Here is a 26,247-nt window from a genome sequence, read left to right on the forward strand (position 1 = left end):
TGGCAGCCTGCCAGGCAACCGCATCCAGAATTCAGTCGACGTGCAGGTGCGCCTGCCAGAGAGCGTTTCTCGTCTAAAAACACTGTGTTTAAATATTCTCTGCGAGAGCTTTTGGATTTTGTTCACAGGCTGTTTGGCTGAGACACAAATGAAGAAAACAAATACATAACCTTGTATATAAATCTTCGGGGGAAAGCTTTCTTGCACATTCATTTTCTGCAAATATGAGCTAACTAGAATGATTGTGGGATTTATTTTGCTGTATCTTAACATTTTTAAACAATATGAAATTTTGGGAGAATATGTGCAAAATATTTGCAGACAAAATAAAAGTGTTTCTATTGCCCTGTTCTGTTTTCTAAATTACCCAAAATAATTAGTATATAAAATGATATCAAATCATTAATAATAATTAATATTATATATTATATCATAATAAAAAACTAATGAAAAAAAAAATAGGGCTAGACAAATAGTCAATAACAAAAGTGACATATTTTTTTCCAAGAACAAGTCACTTTTTGTGTAAATGTATTTATTTAAGAAGTTGTTACAGGTCAAAACAAAAACACTGATTAAGAATTAATCATGAAATGATCTTTCATGAAGCAGGGTGACTTTTCATTGTAATGCAAAAGAGCAGTGATGTAATGAAGCAACATCCAATCAGAATTCCACTTTTCTGAGGCGGTGCATCATCAGATCAGAGTGGACAATATGCGGATTCAACGTAGGACAAACCATCACAAAAAAAACAGCCATCCACACCCACACATGCAGAAACAGACGTGCACATCTTACCGATGACTATGTCAGAGCTTTGCAGCGCCGATCGGTGGTGTGTGAGTCTCAGCTGCCCATTGACAAGCAGCAACAAGAGCCTCTCAGTGTCTCTCCTCAACGAGGTGGACAGTAACATCCCCTCTCTGTTCCATGTCCGGAACTGGAAAGTCACCGACAACTGTTCGCCGTCTGAAACCCCGGCCGCAGGAAGTGACAGGAAACTGCTGCTGGAGCTCAGAAAGGTGGCGGAAACATGCTGAGGCTCTGAACAGGTAAAGGTCACGTTGCCCTGAAAAGAGAAGTTAAGGTTGGATGGATGATTGGTCCAACAAATTACTTTATTTTACGTTAGACAAAACAAGCTTACACAATAAAATATCACATGATTCTTTTAGATCAGAGTTGACGGATGTTCTGTAGCATCTGAAACAATGAGTTTCTGTTTTTATTTGACAAGCTTGAGTTATTCATGTTAAATCTACTTGTTACAGAATATACAAACAATCTAAACACTAGAAAAAGACGTACAGTATCTTACACTTGACATCCCTGCTGAAAACAACAAAACTCTGCACAAAACCCAATAGAAAACATAATGGCTTTAATGGATACAATGGGATTTGTGTTGGATTTAATGGAAACTATAATGGTGTCTACTGGTATGTGATGAATTCTGGGATGTTATCTGGCAGATGGGAATTACAAGATCACTATTAAATCATACTGGAATAATGCCCAAAACAAAAATATTTTTTGTAGTGACTTTACTCCAAAAAGCAAATGGTTCATAATGCTCTTTTAACACAAACCCATAGAATTTCTATGATGGTATCTGTAGTTTTTTCACAAGGGAGGGTTTTGCCCACGGGTTAACAGGAAAAGCAAACAATGTATAACACCATAAAATCAGATGTCAAGTCTTCAATAGAAACAGGATAGCGTTCTGTATTTCGACCAATAATCTCACAGCGCCGGACTGTACGGTGGACTGTTCATTGATCCGCGCTCCAGTGTGGCCAGAGACAGGAAGCCGCAAATGAGCCCGACTGACCGACTCCAGACAGCTGGACCGCAACACAGAGACCACCGGACCAAACAAACATGTTTGAATAGTAAAAGGTCAAGGGGGCAGACTCTTAATACCACAGAAACTTAAACACCTAGAAAGCTTGAGATGAAACCGTATCCACTACTGCTAAACACGGTTGTGTGTGACAAGTCACCAAAACATTTTTTTGTATCATTTACATATCCTCACGTCAATGCAAACCTGCATGACTTTCCATCTTCTGCAGAACACGAAGAAATATATTTTGAAGAATGTTGGTCAGCAAACAACATTGACCCCCATTCATTGTCGAACCCCAAAATATCTTTGTTGGTGTTCCACGGTCATAAACAGATTATGAACAATAAGAAGGTGAACAAATAAGTTTCGATGTAATGTAGGGAACACTAAACAGTTGGCATGAATCTTGTAACAACCACAGAAACGATGACCCTGGTTAACGCAAACCAATTACGAAACATTCGGTGCGATCTCACTGACATAAAAACATTGTAGACTTCCTGACCCAAGTAAACCCAGACACACCGTATCCCACAATGCAAATCTGATATATGCTAAATTCCCACTATGATGGCGTGCTTACACCAGAGACACGATGCCTCATTGCTTAGACCTAATTGAGCCCCAAAGGCCCCTTAGGAGTGCGTGCCGAAAAACCACCGCATAATTGAGGGAGAGAGAGCACGGGGTGGTGTCCGCTGTGAAATTCTCAGAGGGTGGCGGGGACTAAGTGGGACTCGGGCCTTTCGGTTATTAGTAGCGCGCACTCGCTGAACTCCTGTCTGGCCCATTACAAGATGCAATATCCAGCATGTGGGCCGGATTAATGGTGGGAGTGATTAGCTGTGCTCTGGTGTAGTCGACTGCACTGATATGACAGCGGACGACAAGCCATTAAACATGATCGCGGTGGGGAACGGGCGGTAACAATGAACGCGTAAGAATGACATCTCGCGACGTTGCTTTATTAGAAACGATTGTCATTTCTTGAGGCTATGAACTGTGAAAATGCAAAACAATAATGCAGAATTGTGGGGGCGATTCCGGGACTGTATCATATTGTCAATAACAGGAATTTAGGACTAATGTTCTTCGCTCATTTTAAACCTGTATGACTTTATCCTGTGGAACACAAAAGAAAATATTTTGAAGAACGTTAGTAACCAAGCAACACTAAACCCACTGACTTCCATTGAATAGACACCACAACACCACGAGACATTTCTCAAAATATCTTCTATTGTCTTCTAGAGAAGAAAGAGTCATATACAGGTCAACTTGAAGGTGAATAAATGATAAGAAATTTGTTGTTTTTTGTATCGTCAAGTATGGTGTCTTTGATTCATGAGCCACAAAAACAAACTTGATGACATCACAAATGTAATTTGTATTTTACCAGTAAAAAGACAGAAATCTGTTGTTTTTCATTTACATGAAAGCGGATTCTGGTAATTGTATGTTCATTTATCAGTATTACTGTGTGAAAATGGCTCTAATACATAAAACGTTCTAAATACTGTATATTCGTGATGAATAGGGCAATAGATCCTCAACAATATAAAATAACGCGGACATTTCAATATCACAGTCCTGGTGTAGTCAGATAACCAGCGTGTGTCATTAGGCTAAGCCGTCCCTCTCATTAAATTCCTTTTCATTTCAAAATGACCGTAAATTCAGTCCCCAGACCTTTCGCGAGCCGGCAAATCCTTTCACGAGGCGTTCGTCAGCAAGTCTCTAATGAGGCGTGATCCAAGTCCCGAGAACATCTTGGAAACTGACTGCTCACCTTGTAAAATATATTCTAATGACAAAGTTCTCTTGCTTTGTTCGAATTATGCGAACAAAACCTCAATTTACTCTGGCGAAAAGCTCCCTCGTGCCACTGTTTATTGGCGATGGCTCCAAAAAACGCAACACTGCGGATCGTTCCCTCCTGCTGTATGCCAGCACTGAGATGCATTTCTTAAAAACGCAGGTAAAAACTAACACCACTCGGATAACTGTTCTGAAAGAAATCGCTAAAGACTCCAAAACAATCCATTATGATGAAGTTAAGATGTGATTCATCTAGGCTTGCGGTAATTGTTCTTACTGTGCATCTTTTTTGGCCCCTAACAACAACTTTCGCATACGATTATCAATAATAACTACGAGAAAAACATTCTCACCACGCTGTAGATTTGTGGCTTGCGCCGTTTGGCCAGGTCAATAATGTTGACTCCGTTGTAATACAGGTTCTCCATACATCCGTGAAAGTTCTTCCGTAGAAACGTGCCTGGCTTTCCGGGTAGAGGGATGCCTCCGATGCTGAGCTTTGTGAAATGAATGGGACAGGAAAGCAATGGTAAGGTTTTAAAAACACAGCGAGACGTTTCATTTTAGCACAGAGATCCAATGTGGGTTTGCTAAGATTTTACACGGTAATTCAATACATATTTCAAATGTAAGAAACATTCTCACCTCGTAATCGACCTCCAGTGAATCGTCGACGCCACCCGTTCTCACTCTTCTGGTTAGTCTGTCCACCGTGAAGTTAATCTGCTTGTTAAATCGCTCGATCAGGACCGAGTGCCAGTGCTGGTCGTCCAGTAGACTACCCAGAAACACAGAAACGTGGCCACTGCTAGCACGCGTCTTAGCATCATCTTGAGAGAAAAACGGAGAGGGTTTCAAATAAACTAACGTTACTCATAATATTTCTTTCTGTATGTTTATGTTCTGTATGCTTGACTATTTTCATCAAACCCTGCTGGTTTACCCTATGCTGGGTTAGGTGTGTTTTGATGCTGGTTTGCGCTGGTTTAAGATGGTCACGTGCTAGTCCTGATTTAAGCTGGTGAGGATCAGCACATGACCAGCTTAAACCAGCACAAACCAGCAAACTGGCATCAAAACATACTTAACCCAGCATATGCTGTTATTTTCAACAAGGTACTGGATGTTTGAATTATAAAAGACTTTTCAAAATCCATTTTTAACCCAACTCCTAAATGTCATTAACTCTAATGTGAAAAAAAATTTGTGAAGTATCTAAACACAACGCTAATATCTGTACATCCTGATGTACGCATTTACGCTGATGTGATAAAAAAAATCCAACAGTGTAATAAAAATGACTAACAGTAATCAGTATAATTACTCAGAATCGCATAATCTTGAAAACCTAAATGCATTATGAAAATGAGTATTGAGGGGTGAGATGGGCGTAATTGTCATTAAAACGTCCCAATGCGAAAGCTTTGTTTATGCAAATGTAAAAGGAAAACATCGTCCTGACTAACAGCATCAACATAATCGCATTTCGGCGTACTTCAGCAATCAGAGCACGCGTAACGTGCGACGCGTTCGCTTTGACTGCTGGTGCTAATTGAAGACGAGACTCTGGGACTTTAAAGCAGCCCTCGTGCTAGCTCGCTTCACTTCTGTGCGATTCAACCTCTTAATCAAATCTCTGTTTCGCAGCCGCCTACCGTCTGATTGCGCTAAGATGCCGTGATCGTGCTAGCCGACGTTTCATCTTAAGGCGATGACTGAACGCCTCTACAAAGCCAAACATGCTTACAATCTAAACACTGCATCTCATGAGCGCCTCAAATGAGTTTAGTGTTAGCGTAAGTGCGGTAAACGGTACGTGTGAAGTATTTGCGAAGATTATGAAGATAAAACACTACCGTGCATTCTTAGGAAGGATTACAAAACTTGAAAGGGTACAAACCGAGATTGATGTGTAGAGCCAGTCTGCCCTTGTGTAGCTCCAGCGTGATGTAATCGCCCCGTTGCCCCTCACCATGGACGAGAACCCCGTCCGCACGCTGACTCTTGAACCGTAGCGAGATTACATCTTTCACCGTGCTGGTGGACTTCTGATTGAAGCGGTACAGCAGAGAACTCCTGCCGTTGAAGTCTGCAACATCCGACTCTGAGCGTGGGAAAAACATTTTCAATCTGAATCATTAAGTGAGGGGAAGGAAATTCGACACTTAATAGTTATCTGATGATAATGAAAGCAGCTCTTAAAGCATCGCAACATCCATTTTGAATTTCAAAGGCAACGCAAGATCAAAATTGACCTTATCTGCCTTCCTACAAAACCTTCTGTGATTTTATTTTGCATTTAAGTCCAACGATGAAAACCAGGAACGTTGCTAGACCTTCAGCTCTACTGGGTCACAGGCCCCCATTACGTTTTCTATCACTTGTGACATAATGCACAATATAAACTTCCCTTGCTTAAACCACTATTCCTACCGTACAGTTAAACAATAATAGGGAAGGTAAACATTTAAGTATCTTAAACATACTTAACAAACTTTATTAACACGTTTGCATGCACATTATGGAAATAAATGAAAGCAGCGAGACATTTTTCTTGCACATCTGTATTCATTACACAATGATAACAATGAATAATTACATCATTTCAAAAATGTACAATCACAATATTTCAAGAAACCTGTTGTTTATGGCTCCAACTAATATGAAGAACATTATATTGTCTAAAAAATACAATATTTTCTGGTTTAATAGCCAAGTCCAAACAAACCTGAAAGAACTGTACTGCATTAAACTTTACTTCCTCATAATTATCTCAGCCATAGGTACTGCCAACTTTTATGAAATGTAGAGCTAGTCAAGTAACATTAACTTCATTTCTGAAAGTACATAGCACAAATGTTTTTCTAAACAACCATGCAATTTTACAGACTTGACAAAGGCCTCTTATGAAAACATAATATTTTATCAACATAGGCTATAAAAACGTCCTGCTGACGTACCCAAAGCTGCACGGCAAGGGCAATACAGCCAATAATGTGACTATAACGTGACTATTAGGGTGTTTTAGTGTTTACTAGTCTTCCATTTAGTCACTAAGCTATTTTGGCATACAGTATGTACAGTATGGCTTAATCCCTGCTTTAATGTGTATGAGATTTTATTTATCCATTTATTATCCACCAGGTAAAAATCAAATCACTTAAGTCACATGACACCTTAGCAAACACCGGGATATCACAGCCTAACGTCATTGGATTTTCAACACTCAATCAAATCCCAAAAGATCTCACTGAATTTTCACCCGGAAAGGTGCTGGTGAGTTGCTCACTCCTCAAATAAAACATTCCCTAATACTTTACACTGTGGAACCAAAAAAATAAGATATTTTGAGAAATGAAAATTGTTGAAATCGTTTAAACTTTCCCTCCAGTATCTACATTCCTGTTCAAGATCTAGGCAGTAAATTTCATTTCACCTCTAAATGGTTCACTCAAAAAACATGCCAATCTCCAAGCAAGCCTTCATAACAACTACCATCTCAAGCAATAGGAGGCAGAAATGTGGATTTCGACGCGGGCGCAGAGGTTAGACAGTAAATGTATCTCTTTTTATCCATCTCCCCTCACCAGACGAACCAGACGCGTAGCCAGACTGAGCATCAGGGACAGGAACTAACTAGCCATGACAGGCAAAGCCAAGCGAAGAGCTCAGAGCAGTCTGCTGAATATAGAACCAACGCATACGGTCCGAGAACGCCGGCAAATGCATATTGAGAAAAAGTGGAAAGATCGGAAGAGATCGTGTTTGTCTGGCATTTTGAAGCTTCAGCAACGGTATTTGTATAGGTTCTGTATAGGACACACAACAAGCAAATCTTTGCAGAAGTGGCATTATTATAACCTTAATAAATATGGAAGGCTTAAAAAAGAAAGTTGAAAATGCGGTCAGGTTTAGGGAAAAAAATGCATATTGTATAATCCTTCCTGAGGGGAAGAATAAGTACAGTCAAATTCAAACTCACTGTATGTAAACTCAGCCAGACTCTTTGTAAAATGCAACGCACAGCAGAATTACGCTGTCGAATAAATTATTCATGATATTATTATTTATTCTAGATTGCAGATGGTGAAATAAACTTATCACCTTTCTGTCTACCTTGCTGCAAGGCCTACCCGAATCCACATAAAGCCCTTCAGAATAAGGATTTATTCTCAAATATTTATACATTCCTCTTATCCAACTTACTGTAGAAGTCTTGAACTCGAAAGTAACCGTACATGCTTTCCTAATGCACTTTCCTTGGTGCACGGTTCACCAAGTCCACAATTCTTTCTTCATCATTTCAGCTTTTAAGTATGCCGTCTGCTCCATTTTACACATTTCAACATGCAGAAATGCGGGGAAAAAGCAGGCCTTATTGTTTCAAGCACACATACACAAACAAACAAAGCTGACCACAAACCCAAAAGCAGATCTCACTTTATCTATGGGTCTCTTGGTGGTATCAACGCAGCAGTGCACCAATGTGAATTAATGGCCACCGCGCAGCGACGCACGCACACAATGATCTACACACTTGTATGCTCCTGCAACACACTCCTTATTTCGGACAGACGCACGCAAACTGTTTATTCCACGATGCCGCGGCCTTAAATTGCAGTTAGCAGCAAAGGCACTTGACAGATTTAAAACTAATTGACTTCAGGAGCACTCAGCAGTGCATGAATAAGGCCAAGGCACCACCGAGGACGTTCGAGTTAGAGCAGTCGAGAGAGAGCTAGAGAGAGAGAGAGAGAGAGAGAGAGAGGGAATCCACTGCCTTTAATGTGTTTCTTTCTCAGACATGTTTGAATGCTCTTTATCCCATCAGCGACGCCAAGTATTTTCCCTTCACGTTCCATTCTTTAACTGAAGTTCAGGTCACCAGACATGTTCATATGCGCTTTGTGCTAAATTCGTGCGACCCTGCGTGAAGCCATTATAAATACAGAGTGCACGAGCACCAGACTAATTATAAATGTAATTACCGAGCGCTAATTCAGTGCTCGATTCACCCGGCGCTACTTCAAAACGCGCGTGTGCCCCCGCCGCTAATGCTAATGCTAACCTGTCAGTGGTCTGACATTGAGAAAGCGCTAGCGTCTGGGGTTATCAAACCCTATTACTGAAATACTGTGTGGTCAGCACCCACTTATCATGTTTGATCAACGTGGTAAACCGAGTCGCCCCAAGCGGTGTCACATTCCGTCCTATCTCACCAAATTAGCGTCTACAGAATAAACACGGCGGTGATAGGTCGCCGAGTCAAGCTTTGAATTGACAATGGGCGCAGCTCAGCGAGCCGACTGCAAATGCGGTCGACCTGAGGAGAGATGATGAGAACGAAACAAGGAGGGTGTTAAAAAAAAGAGAGAAAACAGGCACAAGCAGCGCCGTTGTTATAAATATTTCAGGCACAGGGCGCGTATACCCTTGAGGTAACCGATTGATTCTTACTCTTTACTTTGATACACAGGGAAGGCAAAGTCTAAACCAACTCAGGCTGACTCCAGTAAAAAAACTTTACACTAACAATGAATTACCTGCGTTTACGAAAACAGCTGAAGCACTAGCTGTTCTGCTCATCTGCTGTTTTTAGCTGTATCATAAAGCAGTTGTTAAGCGTGTCGAGATGTCAGGATGCAAGATAGTTATGGGTCGATCACAGTGAGGGTCGCTGCTTAAATTCATGTGGCGTGTAACATTTTATAGATGGCCCTGGGAAAACATTTTATGAGTGTTGTGCCAAGAGGTCAATATGTGACATTTACAGTATCTTTGATTTTACATCTTTTTTTGGCTACATCATATTCGCTGTACAAATATGCATTTGAGAGATTACCAAACTTGAACTTCACTACGCATGAAGAATGCTGTAAGAGTGCTGGGAAATCAGTCCTTATCGGGATAATTCACCCATAACAAGCATTCAAAACATGACTCTTAATTTCTTCAGTGAAACACAAAAGATAGTTTTTAATGTCTAAATGGTTTTGTGTCCACACAATTAACGTCAATTGAGTAAATGTTGTTTGGTTACCAACATTCTTCAAAATATTTCCTTTTGTGTTCTGTAGAGGAAAGAAAGTCATACAGGTTTGGAAAAGCTTTCCTGTAGCTCAGTGATAAGCGCATTGCATTGACAACGCAAGGTTGTGGGTTTGATCCCAGGGGATTGCAAATACCTATGTGAAATGTATAGGATAAAGATATGCCAAATGCCTAAATGCTAAATGTAAATGATGAAAGATGTTTAATTTTTAGGTCAACTATTGTTAAAAATGTACTCATGTCAGTACTATTCCAAGACGAACATTTATTCCACAAAAGTGGTACTCACTGTAAGCACAACCGTAGACCTCCACTCTGAGGCCTATCCATCCCCCGGGACTCCAGTCTAACGGCAAGAACCGCAGGAACCGTGTTCTGATGGAGTGTGAGAGCTTGTGGTGAACAATCCCATCTGAATTAGTGTTTCCTGGGAACGTCTGCAGTGGTAAAATTAACAAGTGAAAAACGAAAACGTTAATAGTAACATACATGCGTGCATATTGCTAACCTGTGCCGCTAGAATTTTCTTAAGATCTTGCTTGTGTACTTTATGCATGAATAAGCCATTTGACAGTAGCCTCTCATTCATGATACAATTGGGACCATTAGGTTTGTACAGTTTTAGCTGTACTTCCAGGGGGTGAAGGTTTGTTTGGTTAGCATGGACAGCGAGCCTGCTGATACATCCATTATGCACAACATTATCCGGGAAAAAAGCATCCCTGCTGACGGCCATTAAAAATAAGCTGTGACAAATAAATGACAAATATTATGCTATAGTATACCAGACATTTTTTCACAGTCTGTTATTTTGCAGGACGTAAAAGCGTGAAATGATCTTAAATTTTTCCCTGTTTGCTACCACTGATGTCCCAGCTCAGGAGAGCCGCTAGTGAAGGGTTTGGGACCGTGTGCGTTCTTCTGGCACCATGAGCCAATCTGCATTGTAAGGATAGCAATTTAGCGCAGCTAACACGTAATGTAACTATATATAAACCATACGAGTTAACCTCACATAAACTCTCTCAAACAATAAGAGAGTTTGAGGCAAAGTTCTTTAACTATCTATACATAGTGTTGAACTGTTGCCAAGTTGCATTTACCTTTTTTAAAACTAACACAAAAAGGTTAGCAGGGAGCCAGCGGCTGCATTGGTTTCTTAAAGCTTTTCTCAAAGCGTCGCAGCTAATCCAGGTTTAGAATAGCTGGGGGTGATCCCCGCAGCTGTGCCGCCTACTAGAGGAGCGGGCAGGACCCGGGGCGCATGCCGCTCTTTAAAACCGCTCCACGTCTTTTAATCTTCCACTCATTAAAATGCTTCACACCTTCAAAGACCTCCATTAAACTCCTTTCTCAAACTAATCAGCGCCTTTTTTCCCCGTCGGGTGGAAGATAAAAGAGGCCAACGTAGAACCATCAGCATACAAAAAAATCACAAATAAAAAAAGTTGTACGAGACGAGTTTGAGGGAGAAAACACACAGCCCCCTGCATCCACTTTCTGAAACAGCATTCGGTTTGTTTAGCACTCGTGATTTCTTTAGCATGAACCCGACCTCTCGTAACGAGACTAGGTAACGGCGGGCGAGATATCACCGAGCCAGAGCTAAATAAGAATGCAGGGGAATGATAGAGCTTTGAAATGACTAGTATTGATTTAGGGAAGGTGGACGAGGCAGTTTGTTTGCCTGCGAGTGTTCGGCGATGCAGCTGACGTGTCTGGCGAAACAATCGATTTCAAAGTTGTCAAAGTAAAACTATCACAAAAAAAAGGAAAAGTAATTCGACGAGGATTTTGGGCCGAGCTCATGGTGACCACTGAGGTCGGGAGACCATGAAATAAGTTTTGCCATGGATATAAAAGTCTCATCGCTCAAGAGCAGGAGTGTATTTAATCTGTGTATAAGCGATTCAATTAAATCCGAGTCGCTAATTAAAACGTGAACCATTTGTGGATGGCCGGTTCTGGACGAGAGGCGGTTACCAAGTGAAAGGCGAAAGCACAGTGGGAATAAATTCATTATATCTTTCAAATTATTCCAGTTTGGTGGAAGACAGACAAGCGAATGAATTATCTGGATCCACATTATGCAGAAAGCTGTACTTATTTCCAGTGCTAATGCATTATAAATATAATAAGAGGTTGGATGGAGAGTACTGACCCCTACATTGTCCTCTTGTCTGAACTGCTTCCAAGCTCTTCCTGTGTCACTGTAAAGCAGCATGTAGCTCGTCACCCAATCAGGGCTTCCGAAACGACCTTGGGTTGCCACAGCTGTGACCTCGACCCTTTCCCGCAGATCCACCTGTAGCCAACGCTGTCTGTCTGTGCGCTCTGGAGCCCAGCCACCTCCTCCTTACACAAAGACACGAGCACACAATACTCTGGTGTAAATCATAATTCGTTTATCCAAGTGTAGAAGTGTGATTGAGTCATAATTCAAATTAAAGCAAACATATAATTTGGATTGTGGATATGCCACCTATTCAATGCATATCAAAGCTTTGATGCCACAAATCTGGCAATGGTGTCAAATCGTCAGCATTCCTTCCATCAACCTAATGGCTTTATTTAAAATGAACACTGGGTTACACACTCAACCCTTTATATCAAGTATCAAAAAGGTTCCCTATTTAACCAAAGATCAACTTTTAATTAAAAGCCAAAAAGGTATAAGGCAGCATTCGGCAGCCAGACAGAAACGTCTTCCGAGGAGCCTGCCAAGTGTGCTTCTTTAAAGCTTGGCTGCGCACACTAATTGGGAAATCTAACTTATATTGGCACCGTATCTGTTTAAATCACAGCACAAATAGATGGGAATTCCAGCGCTGGAGTAAACACACGGCGATGATCCGCTGGCATGTGCATGCTGAGTCACGATGGGAGTCGGCGTTCTGTCAGGCGATAGAGTAAATCGAGCTCTTGACCTGTAAGTCAACTGAATTATAATCAAATCAACCCTTAAGGCTGAGGAACATTTCGTAATACTTGGTCACATATTTAGCTTGAAATTTATCCGTGCTGACATACCAAATTGGATTTTTTTACATAACAAATATGAGTACACACGCCAGCCGGATGCAGTATGCTAGCTGGATCTAGATCCATGTTGGCTACATTGTTACATTAACTATTAATATAAACAATATTTCTGTTAAATAATATAATTAAATGGTGTTACCAACTAACTTAACAAATAATAAAATAGCTTTCAACTGATGTGGGATCATAAGTGTCCGCATTACATCCATACATCCAATCTCATTTGAGCTCAGACTCATCCAATCATAACTAAATCTAAGCGATTTTTTTTATAAGCAATTGTTTGCAAGAGGGAAACATGATGGAACGTAACAAATCAGGTAGTAATAATCTGCCAAAATGCATAAATATACGTGCAATACCTCCTTAAGCAAATAAGCACATATTTCAACTTTTCACATTGGATTCGCTCACCATCTTTTCTGTTGAGCTTGGCTAAATACGGCGACTGGCTGTCAGAGGAGGACGTCGAGCTCTGGAACGATGTGGGGGGTAGGGACGACACGAGCGGCCCATTGCAGTGATCTAGAACAGAAAATGCAAATAACCCAATCAGATCTTACGATTTCTATGGCGACCACAGACGATGTCAACAATAGGTCAAAATGGTTTATTTAACCTAGTTTATTTCCTTAAATATCTTTCTCGGGTCTGTAAAAACGTTGTAGAAAATGGTCCTTGAAATATGTTTGCCCAATTTTCCACGTGTATATAACGCTACCGCGCATGCAAGCTTTTGTGGCCCGAACTTAACTTCCAGTACACATCCGTAAAGAATAGTCCATGTGAATTATTTCTGATAACAAGCAAAATAAATAACAAGTGAAGTAACATTAGCCAGCAAGTAAAATGTATGATTAAAAGTAATATTTTTGGTTACAAGTAGAAGAACAATTACTTTGTTAAACTTACATGCGATAAAGTAACACAACCCATTCGATAAATTGTTTAATAAAATATAAATAATACAATTAAACAAATTGCTTACTTTGTACAATTGAAATCACAATTTTAATATAAATGAATAATAACATAAATATAATAAAATAGTTAGCCGGACCGATCAACAAACACAGCCCGGAATATAACTTCAGGCCATGTGCGTGCGTCTGATGAAACCATCTACAGAGATTTTTTTAAAGCACTCTTGACCATTCAAGATGAATGTTTTATACATAATGAACAGTTATTAAATATTAAGTATAATTGTCATCAAGTTTCACTATGATGTCATCTAGGCAACATGGGCAGAGAAAGAATGTTAACGGACAACATATTTCCCAAGCAGAGTTGACCTGCACGAAAAGTTTTGGTAAACTTAAAAAAGTGACACAATAAAATATAGCATTAATAGCAAAAACAAGCCTTATTAAATTGTCATTTAGGCATTTGGCAGACGCTTTTATCCAAAGCGACTTACAGTGCACTTATTACAGGGACAATCCCCCTGGAGCAACGTGGAGTAAAGTGTCTTGCTCAAGGACACACTGCTGGTGGCTGCTGGGATCGGACCAGCAACCTTTGATTTACCAGTTCAGTGGTTTAACCAACTAGACCACCATCTCCACCAATTGAAATTGTCACAATTCAATACAATTCCTTAGTTTGCAAAATTACGCCCTACATTGTCAAATTCTTTACATGGAAATGCACAAACGATGGCATAGAATGAAAAAATGGTTTGTTAGTGATGACTTAATTCTTGATGTCGAACTTGGCTGAAGACACTGGTTAATGGACCAGTAGAGAAGCAGTGAATATGGCAAACTTCATTCACAAATGGACAATGAGCCTTCAATCATCCAGTTAACATGTGAGGAAGGAAAATGAGGGGAAAGCGAACGAGCGAGAGAGAGAGAGAGAGAGAGAGAGAGAGAGGTAGAGATAGTGTCAATGGATCTCTGAGTCTCACTTGAGTGTTTGAGGAAGCCGAAATGATTTCTCAGCTAATTAACCTTTCAAAAGATTTCTGAATGAGCCTGACATCAAATACCATCACTCACAGCCTTGCAAATGTTTTCCTGAGAGACAGGGAGTTAAAAGAGAGAAGGAGAGAGACATAGGGATTAGAAACACATGAAACGCAGAGTGTCAAGTAAGGTCACAGCAAGGAGAGAGGCCAGGGGCGAGATCCGGCCCCTGGCTCCCTTTACGACGGTTTCGAGGGATGTCGGACGTCTTCGAGAAAATAAGCCATAAATGAAACGTCCTCCTCGGGCTCTGCGGTATATTTAGTTTGAGAAAATCCCTAATGAGAAGACCGTGCAACCTCTGAAGCCGGTTTCCTCCAGAACGAATACTTTCATAATCCGCCCCATGATGCATTTTTCAACAGGGTGTCTGTCGCTATCCGGCTATCTTCTCTCCTATAAGCGAGTAAAGCCGGCAAATTGAGCGAGTGATGTTTCTGAAACTCATAAATATGAATGTTGGAGATGACTGACAGGGGATCTCTGCCTGTGCGGTGATGGGCGTGTGGAGCGCAGAAGAATCCGCCGGCGCTCAATGTCCACTAGCGGAAACGTCTAGATTAGATTTTCCTGCTGAGGAGAAGCGAGATAGACTTGGGGACTGCTTAACACCTGATGCTCTGAGGGTAAAAGTCAGAGATAGAAATTGATATAGTGTGATCTTAAAGTGGGAGCTTCATTCTGGAAGATAGCAACAGTGTTGGGCAAACAGGAATAGGAAAGATACATTTTAAAAGTGTAAAATTCAGCAAATTATTATTTGGATAAAACAGTTTTTTAATTATCATTTGTTTTCTTACATAATATTATATAATTGTATTGTATAATTTAATATTTCTTTATTTTTGCTGTCCTGCAGTTTGAATTTTATTAGGTAGTTCGATGTCATTTGAATTTAATTTATTTTAAGATAAGTCTGTTAAGGTCACTTGCAATTCTATATTTCAAACAGAGATGGCGATAGAGAGTCAAGTAACAAATTGCAAATATAAATCTTGTTTTGGCTGCAGATTTACAAGTATACACATATCATTTACATATTTTTAAGCCAATCATTATGCTAAAAAGTATTTATTGTAATCAAATACAATGAGCTGATTACTACTAACATGATTGATTAATCATGGTAATATTCATCTCTTTTTAGTTTATTAATTAGTGACAACCGAGCGTACTCGCGCAAGCTTGTAATTAATAAAACAGTTTAATGAATCAAGAACGGCTCTTAGTTAATACACATAACACCTACAAAGAGCAATTTATGACAAACACGAAAGCCCTGAGATGTTTGCACACACACGCTGCTTGTTGAACTGTAAAATACATTGCTTTTCGTATATTTGACAAACACGCAACCCGTAATTGTTTCTACTGGGATCCGACGGATTCTCTGTATGAATGCCATGACGGGCCGGTGGGTTGGAAGAGATTACATTTTTGTTTACCTTGGAAATTCTCGTAGTCAGCACTGCGTTTTCTACTGACATATGCATGCTGTGAAATGAATGTTTATGGGTGAAAAACAACTGGGCGGTGGAGGTATTAGCTTGAAGATTGCTCGTCTAATTCGCTGACAATCCGACGACATGTTAGTACGGAAGGAAGGATGCGTTGTTAAGAAACACAAAAAACTGTCTAAAAAACACGTGCCAACTCAAATCCTCGACTGTTCGCTGCCCCTTAGAGTGTTTAAGACCCAAAGCTTTTAAGCAATTGCGGTTCTTGAAAAACAAGTACAAGACTATTAGCGCACGCGAGAATCATCGAAATTGCAGGCTGCAGTTCAGACCCAAGCCCCCCTGTGCAGTATTCTTACGCTTTGTTGGACGTAAAAGCGGCCCGATGCAAACCCAGCACGACAATCCATTTTTTCACAAGCCCAGCTGCACTTTTAAGACTGTCCACCTTTAATGGAATTCCCCGGACGTCTCTGTGCATTCGAGCTGTGACAGAACATATGATTTCTAATGTGATTCTCAAAAAGCTTTTCCCACATTGAAATGGGCCTGGTGCCTCGAAAAAGAAAGAAAGCAAGACAGCGGCTAAAAGTGAAATTCTGAATGCCTGGACAGCAACATCCTGTAGAACGTGTGAAACACTAATTTAAATCCTGTTGGAGATCTCTCACGTAGCCGTAGTGTCCTAGATCTGTTTGTAGACGGTAAACAGCATTTCCGCTGTGGAATAAAGCTTTTTATTACAGTATATAAAGTTAGAACCTTAAACGGCAAGCAAAAAAGTTTGTAAACATACTGAAAGAAATGCAAACCCTAAATGCACTTACAATAAATGTGTTTGGCAAATGCATAAATGTTGCATACATTTAAAATAAATGTATTTTTAAGTTTAAATCGATTTTGCCCCTCAAATCTCAGGAAAGTCAATATATAGTCTTAGTATAAAAGAGTTAAAATCATTTTTATTATACCCATTGTACGTTTACTTTTAGAAAAGCACTTAACGTTCACAAATGCCCCGTTTACAATGGTCCTCAAAGCCTGGTGGCCTCTCTCGCGGCATTGTGGGTAATTAAAATAACTCGGGCCACGTTTTTGCCCTCTCTTCATGCCTGGCATTTAGCTTTGACCTGATTTTAGTAGCGGTTGCCCATGGCAGCGATGGCTGATGTAATAGAGGAAAATGAAAGTGAGGCTATTATTTAAAGCTGACAGCGACACAGACGCACCTCACATCCGCTGTAAAATGCAGCTCAACAGGTAAAACACAATGAAGACGGGATCCTCGAATGGACAAAAGACGGGTTTGTTTAGATTTGTACTGTTTAATTCAATTCTACAAACTGTACGTTTTGCCTCTCTAACGCTATCTCTGTTTGAAACAAAATCACAGGTTACTTAATCTTTGCGAGGACTTTAAGTCAAAGTACGTCAGCTTGACTTGAATTATAAATCATTACTATGAGCAAGTGCACATTTTGAGCACAGATTTGTAAGCTCAATAACTGATTTGTTTATTTATTTTTTTCACATTCGTTCAGACAGGTATTCAGGGATTTCATATCTGTGAAACACACAAGTTATAATCACAGTTTTCCTTTTAAAAATATGAACTGAATGTTATCATAATATGACTGCTCTGTTAAGCTCCATAAAACTACAAATCGTCGCTGTCCTTCCACCCCACAGATGTCCAAAATTCACTGTATTTCAGAAAATAGAAAAATATCTGTACTTTTTAAATGAGTAAATACTGTGCTGACAAAGTTAACAAGCACTTTTTAATACTGTGGTTCCCAGTAAAGAAACTCAAATTGGTTTTAGTTTCCAAACTAAAATTGTTTCCCAGTAAGAAACAAAACGAGATTAAAAATAATGATTTATGACAAGAAATAAAAATGACATAAGACACAAGTTTCAGAAGGACAGCAGCGAAATATTACCATAATATTATGTTTTGTGATGTTCTACATCACTTAATGTATTTCACCCAAAAATAAATATTCTGTCATCTTTACTCACCTTCGAGTTGTTACAAATCTGTATACATTTCTTTGTTCTGATGAACACAGAGAAATATATTTGGAAGAATGCTTATAACCAGACAGATCTTGCCCCCAATTGACCCCCATATTAGGAAAAAAACAATGGTAGTCAAAAGTACCCCATAACTGTTTAAAGTTAAAAAAACTATAAAAACTGATAAAGTCATTTTCCCTACTATGGGACTCAATGAGGGGCAAGATCTGTTTGGTTATTAGGCATTCTTCCAAATATCTTTCTCTGTGTTCATCAAAACAAAGAAATGTAAATAGTTTAGGAACAACTCGAAGGTGAGTAAATGATATCAGAATTTTCATTTCTGGGTGAAGTATCCCTTTAAAAACACTTTTCTCCAAAAAGTTTACTGCTCTGCTTATTTTACATAAACAAAAATATGTAAACACTTCCTTAAGTTATGCCATCTGGGTCATCAAGCATAGAAACATATTCCTTCAGAGTTCCTCTTTCAGTCGAAACACGGACTATTTGGAGAGTTTAGCTGAGAAACGCAGTCAGATCTTGATTGATCGTGAGTCACCTCAGGGAAATATAAATGCAGGTCATGACCAGAGCTTCCCCATGTATCGACTGGCTAAACGTTCTCTCATTCACCGCAGACCCACTAAAGACTTTTAGCGTTCAGCAACTTAAATTTCAGTCTGTTTACACAAAGCTATGCAGCTTGAATATATTGTCAAACAGCTCAAGTCATGCTTTGCGCTTTTTGTCCTTTTTGGATTTTGACAATGTGGATTGCTTGAAGGAGAATCTGCTCAACAACACCAGTTGCGTTTCGCTGAAGAAAGAAAAATAACAGTGGAAGATCTTCGGTTGCTATTTGTGGTCGGTGGAAAACAAAAGAAAGATTTTGAGAAATGTCTCTGTGATTTTGAGTCCATACAATTGAAGTTAAGGGGGTGCTATGTTTTTGCTTATCAACAATATCTTCTTTAGTTTTCTGCAGAAGAAAAAAGTCATACATTGACTTTACAAGATATGAATGGGTGAATCAATTGTTGAATTTCCATTTTCCTGTGAACTATACCTTTAAATCCTCTTGAAAGTTGTCTTTAATAGAATTGACTTTAAAAACACAATAATACGATGCTTGGAAAATCGGTCTTGGAAAAACAACACACCACTCCTGGCACAGACCTCAGATTGGTCGACTACATACATAAAACAACCTGCAACACATGGCAAGCATAAAAGCCCAAGAGAAATATTTACAGAACCTCTACTGTGCACCGCAAACAACGATCACAGTAAGAAACAACCAGGAACATTGTTTCAAAACAAGTGTGGGACGACGGCAGAAGTTGGTGGAATATTTGTGAAACGCCATTAGCAGCTTGTTAGGGCTTTTGTTGTGCTTGGGGTGATGCTTGCGAAACCGCGAAACATATGTTCTTCAAACTAAACACCCACTAATGCAGGAAACATCTCATTAGAGGAAGGTACATTAAAAGAACCGTGTTTCTCAAACTAGTGTCGGGAGAAAGCACCAGACTATCTGATATCTTGGGTTCGGGTTTGTGAATAGCAAAGTCTCCAGATTGATGGATTGATCTGTCAATCATCCATCACACGTTGTAGTTCTCTAAGGGTGACTTTACAGGCATAATTTAGATAGCAAAAGAGAATGTACAGTTCTGCTTGTGCGTATCTAGTTTATGTTCCCAGAGTCTCAAACAAAACTTTTCAACTGTTGATGAAAGCTCAGATGCCACTAAACTGACAAACTTTTTCAACTCCAGCAATCGTCATTCGTCAAAGCTGGTGTCTTGAATGCCAAGTTTTGTTTTTCATAATGAGCGATGATAAAAGAATGCCCAAATGTTTAACAGCCAAATGTTTCTTAGCACCAGAATTTGACATTCAAAGGAAGGACCATAAAACCTTAAAGGGACAGTTCAGCCCAAAATAAAAATAAAATTCTTGCTAATTCAAACCTGTATGGCTTTCTTTGTCCGGCAGAACACAAAAGAAGATTTTTGAAGAAGCCAAACAACAGCGGAAGCCATTGACAATATTGTATGGACATGAAACCAATGTAATTCAATGAGTACCACCGTTGTTTGGTCTTCTTTTGTGTTTTGCAAAAGAAAGTAAGTCATACAGGTTTGAAATAACAAGAGAATTTTCACTTTTGGGTGAACTGTCCCTTTAAAACCAACCTGTGCAATACATCAGATACGTCGCACAACAGCACAGTCCATCAGAATATGAACGTTTGTATTTTCCATCCATCCATCCATTTTCTACCACTTATCCGAACTACCTCGGGTCACGGGGAGCCTGCGCCTATCTCAGGAGTCATTGGGCATCAAGGCAGGATACACCCTGGATGGAGTGCCAACCCATCGCAGGGCCGTTTGTATTTTAATTTATACAATTTTAATAGTATCTTTCTACTCTTGAGGCCTCTGAAGATCAACTCCACATTGATAATATATTTTAAATACAGCTTAACAATTTCCAACAGAATTGTCACTTATTGAAAGACATTCTTTGGATCATATAGAGACAGCCTTTTTTAATTTCATTTTCATGTTTTTTTTCTTACCCCGCCGTCCCACGCATCTTTCAAAATAGATTTTCTGGCATTTATTCACCGTCTTAAAATACCCAGCGGCGTTGTCGTGATAAACACCTCACCGCAGCGAGAAAAACATGCGCAAGCAAAGGCCATTTAAGAACGTTTCTGGAGTTTGGAGAGGGGAACTTGTTTGTCTTTAACTTTTAAGGTCAGTCGCAAACAGCGGTTATGGATCTAGCTCTTGTTTGGGGCCGAAATTACAGCTGACACGTGTGCTGACAAGATAGAGGCAATTATTGAGTTAGACAATGATCTACTGTATGCTGCAAGCGCAGCTATTTCTCTCCTGGAGAGAGGGAGAGATAGAGAGACGGATAAAGAGAAGGGGAGAGGACTTTAGAGAGTTAGAAATCTAGGAATGATGCCCACGCTCTTCATGAACTGGAGAGGTCATGGAATTATTTTTAGCATTTTACCGTGATACACCACGACAGCACCAAGTCAAGAGTGTGACGGACAGAAGAAAAAACAATATTTATGATAAAAAGCATCAAGAAATGTAATTATAGAAGAAGCCAACGGCGTGACTTCACCCTTGAATACAAAGAAAAGTACACAAGGTCAATGCGAATCTGACCCTTACACTGCTCTGGCCGTAATGTTTTTTTTGCCCCGCAAAACTGTATAATTTAATCTTTAGCTTTTTACTAAAGGAATAGGAAACCACTAGATAAAAGTTAATGTTTTATATCATTTATCCACCCTCAAGTTTTTCCAAGCCTGTATGACTTTCCTTCTTCTAAAGAACACAAAAGAAGATATTTGTAGAATATATTTTTAGAATGTTGGTAACCAAACAAACTTGACTTCCATTGTAAGGACACAATACCACTGGGACGTTTCTCGAAATATCTTCTTTTGTGTTCAACAGATGTTTCTGTTACACAAACAACACTGACCCCCATTGACTTCCTTTGTATGGACACAACCACCACTGGGACATTTCTCAAAATATCTTCTTTTGTGTTTCACAGATAACAAAATCATACACAGGTTTTAAAAACAAAGTAGAATGAATTATTTTTTATTTTTGGGAAAACTATCCCTTTACGATTTGGGTACCGTGTGTCACCTCTTGAATTCCAAAGCAACATCTGGGCTCCTGAAGCAAAACCATCTAAGATTGAGGACCAGTGCTCTGCGACCTCTTTATTCTACTGATTTAAGAGCAGAAGAGTCCCAGCTGAGTTTTCAGAGTCTGGACCTTACAGATCAGGTAATTAAAAGGAGTAATTGACTTGCGCGGGCGAACGCTGTCAGGCACGTTCGATCAAAGCGGAAAAAAAAACTAGGCCACCGACAACAGACTCTCTCTCTCAAAGAGACTCTGGCTCTTATTACATGTGATCCATCTATTTCCCGAGCATATACATCTTCAAATCATATTCACAACACAATAAAATACAGAGGCGAGTTTATTTTCGGCGCCTTTTTCTAGGTCTTGTCTGCCTCGTAATGCGATTCGGAATTGGAACATCTATCTATTTGCAATCTGTTGTATGAAGAGTTTGTTAATTATAATTGGTGCAACCTAATGGGTTATGAGAACGGCGCGGTTAGTGCGGGTATTAATATTGCCAAACTGAAAGCGCTTAACCACAGATGGTTTCACGCCTGCGATGTCTCAGGGCCTTCTGTTATATCTGTAATCTATAATTGTTATCTAACGCTAATATTTATTTAGCGAGAAAATCGCTACTAATTTAAAGCCATTTCACAGTGAGTTACTACAGAACGAGTCAATCAAGGTTGATCTTGAGAAGGCTAGTTAATGTATAATAGTACATGTATAAATGACAATTTGCTCATCATTTATTCGCTCCTATGTCATTGCTAAACCTGTATGACTTTCTTTCTTCAGCAGAAAACAAAAGAAAATATTCTGAAGAATGTTGATAACCAACCAATATCGGCCCCCATCGACTCCCATTGTATGCAACCAAAACCACAAAGACATTCTAAAAATATCTCCCATTGTATCCAAGAGGCATGAAAGTCATACAATGACGTGTCAAGTTTTTTTTCTCGATGAACAGTGTGATGGATGTTCCTCTCAAGTTCACACAGGTGACCTATCAAAGTAAGCACAGGTGTAGTTCATCACATTAACTACAGACATGTTGCACTGACCATACACCTTCTAGACAGGATCAAATATTGATCTACTATTTAAAACACAACAAAACACTTTTTGGACCAATTTGCATTTGACATCTTATGACGTTATCAGTCGCACACGTTTTCTATCACTGACTCAAGACAGATAATTCTAAGCAGCCATGCTCTGTTTGAAGGTTGTGTTTAGACATATGCAAATGAACACTCCATTAGAAACTTGCATGTTTGTGTTTGACAACCCTGAGTGCTTTGTGCATCACAGTCTGAGACATACAAGACTATCGGTATAATCAAAGCTGCGTTTAACAGATCACACAACAATGGCTTAAATACATACACATATATAGTTCTGCATTTTCTTTTTATCCCTGGTATGTTTGCTTGCATGCCTTCTGAAACTAAAGCTTTTAAAAGTATTCTTAAGACATGAACAAGAAAGAAAAAAGCACAAATAACACCAACAGAAAAATAACATTCAACCTGTCAATGCACAGGTGTGAATAAATCTGCTTAATTGACATTTATGGCCCTAATTAAAGTCTTCAAAAAATGGAAGTCCTCCTAAAAACTGCTCATGATGACAAGACTAGGGGGGTTAAGACTCCTCTAAATGTCAATGGCAATGCTGATACGGGGAAACAGCGCCTCCTAGCGGACGTGTTTTCGAACAGAAATTGATAAAGCAGCGCATACAAACACTGTTTTGAATAATAAATCAGTCTATTTATTGAAACAGCCATTTAAAATTCCAGCGAATGATGCTTGTATTTTTATGAATTTTTTTCAAGTATGTCAAGAATGCGTTTATTGTCAATGTATGGAATGTTTAAGGTATAAACCAAAACAATGACTTTTAGTCTAGACATGTCACTCTTCAATAGCATAAAACGTACGGGTTTACTGAAACCAACACATTAAAAACAGTGATGTATTATAAACTCAACTCGTGTACAAAAGCATTAGGCTGCAGCTTTTCGAAATACATAAAAAAAACTTAAATGAGACCTTTAGCAAGCTGTGAACCTTTTTTCTGTTTTGCAAATGATAAAACCTTCGCGTTAAAGAAGATATCCCCGCAAAGAATAACAAAAGCTTTAAGAAATACACAAATCGCTGAGCTACAGATGCTTCAAATAGCGACAAAGTAGAAGTAATGTAACTTTCAGGAAGGAGGATTCAGACAACGTATTTTTTCATATTTTAATAAATATCATAGATTAAATTTTAAAGTAATCATGACATTAAAAAGCATTTTTAATCAACCTAATATATAAACGTAAATTTAATCCTTAAATAACGTAAACAACTAACGTTAATTATACGCAAATATACATACAAAATATTTACTTTTTAAATGTGATGTATTTAATTTTGACATATATTTTAATTAAAACCGTGTATGTAATTACACTCACAGTTATTTGCTGCCAGCGTGGTTGGTAACGCGCACAGGAGTGCGAACGCTTGAAGGCTCAGGACGTCCATCATCGTCGTCATCAGCTCGCCAAAGCACAATAACGCTTATCCAAGCTGTGCAATATTCCCAGCCAGCGTGAAATAGGTCCGGGTTCGGGTCCAGCTGCAGTCTAACCTCAAACTAGTGTTTCCAATGATGAAACGACTGAGACACTCCCCCCATAGTTTCTCTCAAAGACGCACATCAAGCTCTTCCCAAGAGATTCTGCACATACTAAGTTTTCTTCCTAATTAGTCTTGATACATTTTTCATTTGACAAGTATTCCGAAGTGTTAAGGTCCAACTGAAGTGACGAGACGGTCTGAATGTGACGTTCAGAAAGAGACGCTTGCGTTTGGTGCGTTACTACGCGTGAGACGACCGTGGCGGCGTGAGGAGGTTGCGCGCCGAATGATAGGATCTGTAGAGAGCATATCAGTTTTGAGAGAGATAGAGGGAGAGAGAGAGCGAGAGAGAGCGAGAGAGAGAGAGAGAGGGAGATAGCGAGAGAGAGAGAGAGAGAGAGAGAGAGAGAGAGAGAGAGAGGGAGAGGTGGGCAGGACCGCACGTCCGTAGAGCAGATTTCAGCACCACAGATGTGGACAGCGCTTTTGGACACACAGGACGCGGACCCACAAGACGCGTTCTTGCGTTCCGCCTGCCATAATAACGGCAGTTTAAACATATTATTAAATATTTGACATACATATATTAGGGTCTATTTTGAGCATCACACTTTGTATTTGCCTTTCTTTAAATCTCAGTGAAACAGAGACCCCCCCAAAAGTATTAATTGAGCCACACTTAAAAATATAGAAATATCAGTGCAGTATACAATATACTATAACATAAGCCAAGTGCCATTTATTCTAAACAAAGACAGCACAAGCAACCTTTAAGTAATTCATGGGCATGAAAGCATTTTCGGGAATGAATTCTTGAACTCAGTTGATTAAAATCGCTGCACAAATGGGTTGGAAGTCGAATTAGCTGCGAAAATAGGCCTGCCATCATTTGTTTGCAAATTATACAATTAGCTTGATATTTTATTTAATCTAATGAAATCCATAAATTTTAAGAGCAACCCGCAGTGTCTAAATACTTTTGAAACCGTTGTTTGTATCTAAAAAAACAAACCTTTCAAGATTAATATCACTACTGCCTGTATGCTCCAGAATGGAAATGCTAATGTGATGCATTCTCTCTGACATCAAAGAATTAGAGTTGGAAAACTGAGGTAATTATTCCCCATTTCATCCAAAATACCAAGAAGAGTGCTCGGTAATCCATCACAATAAACAAAGCAGGAAAAACCTTCTAACTGATTGGTCATGGGATCATAATGTGTCTACAATACTAGACTTAATTTTCAGAAGGAAAAAAGATGAAACTACACACACGTGTACTGGTGTATTAAAAATGCGTTAATCTCAATGCATTTTGCAAATAAAAAGATAATCTCTTGGCCGGTCAGAGGGCACAATGGCATGTGTTTGAGACCGGATTATAGAATGCAGGCTACAGGGATTAGACCTTTAATCCCAGAGGTCATTTAGACCAGGATACCATCCTTTGTCCAAAGAGCAAAGATCCTCTGTGACAGACCCCGTAGACAGTGAAGTAATCAACATAGTATGGACAGGTACTGAAAAAAAGACATTATTGAAACATGTTTATCCTTATTCAGGAAAAAAGGTTACAACTCATAGCATTGTTTTGCTCATTTCATCTGTGTGTTTCTTTTAGTCATTGTTCACAGGCATACTTTGTTTGATATTGTTTACTGTACATTTAGAAAATATGCATGTTGCCATATGGCTAATGTGTGCCACAATGCAACA

The 26,247-nt window shown here is 39.4% G+C and overlaps 1 protein-coding gene across 2 annotated transcripts in view; it reads right to left on the reverse strand.

Annotated features, from left to right (window-relative positions):
- cntnap5b (contactin associated protein family member 5b) overlaps nt 1–24,794 on the reverse strand; it is a 50,831-nt gene extending 26,037 nt beyond the window's left edge. For both annotated transcript variants that reach the window (XM_056759563.1, XM_056759561.1), the window contains exons 1-8: nt 24,366–24,794; nt 13,178–13,288; nt 11,883–12,076; nt 10,011–10,158; nt 5,571–5,774; nt 4,316–4,500; nt 4,024–4,167; nt 802–1,072 (exon numbers count right to left, since the gene is read on the reverse strand). In XM_056759563.1, the coding sequence (XP_056615541.1) occupies nt 802–1,072; nt 4,024–4,167; nt 4,316–4,500; nt 5,571–5,774; nt 10,011–10,158; nt 11,883–12,076; nt 13,178–13,288; nt 24,366–24,447 (1,339 nt within the window). In that variant the 5' untranslated portion in view covers nt 24,448–24,794. The remainder of the gene's footprint in view (nt 1–801; nt 1,073–4,023; nt 4,168–4,315; nt 4,501–5,570; nt 5,775–10,010; nt 10,159–11,882; nt 12,077–13,177; nt 13,289–24,365) is intronic.
- Between the last annotated feature and the right edge of the window lie 1,453 nt (nt 24,795–26,247).

Source organism: Triplophysa dalaica, chromosome 10 (genome assembly GCF_015846415.1).
Source record: "Triplophysa dalaica isolate WHDGS20190420 chromosome 10, ASM1584641v1, whole genome shotgun sequence".
In the NCBI taxonomy this organism is placed as follows: Eukaryota; Metazoa; Chordata; class Actinopteri; order Cypriniformes; family Nemacheilidae; genus Triplophysa; species Triplophysa dalaica.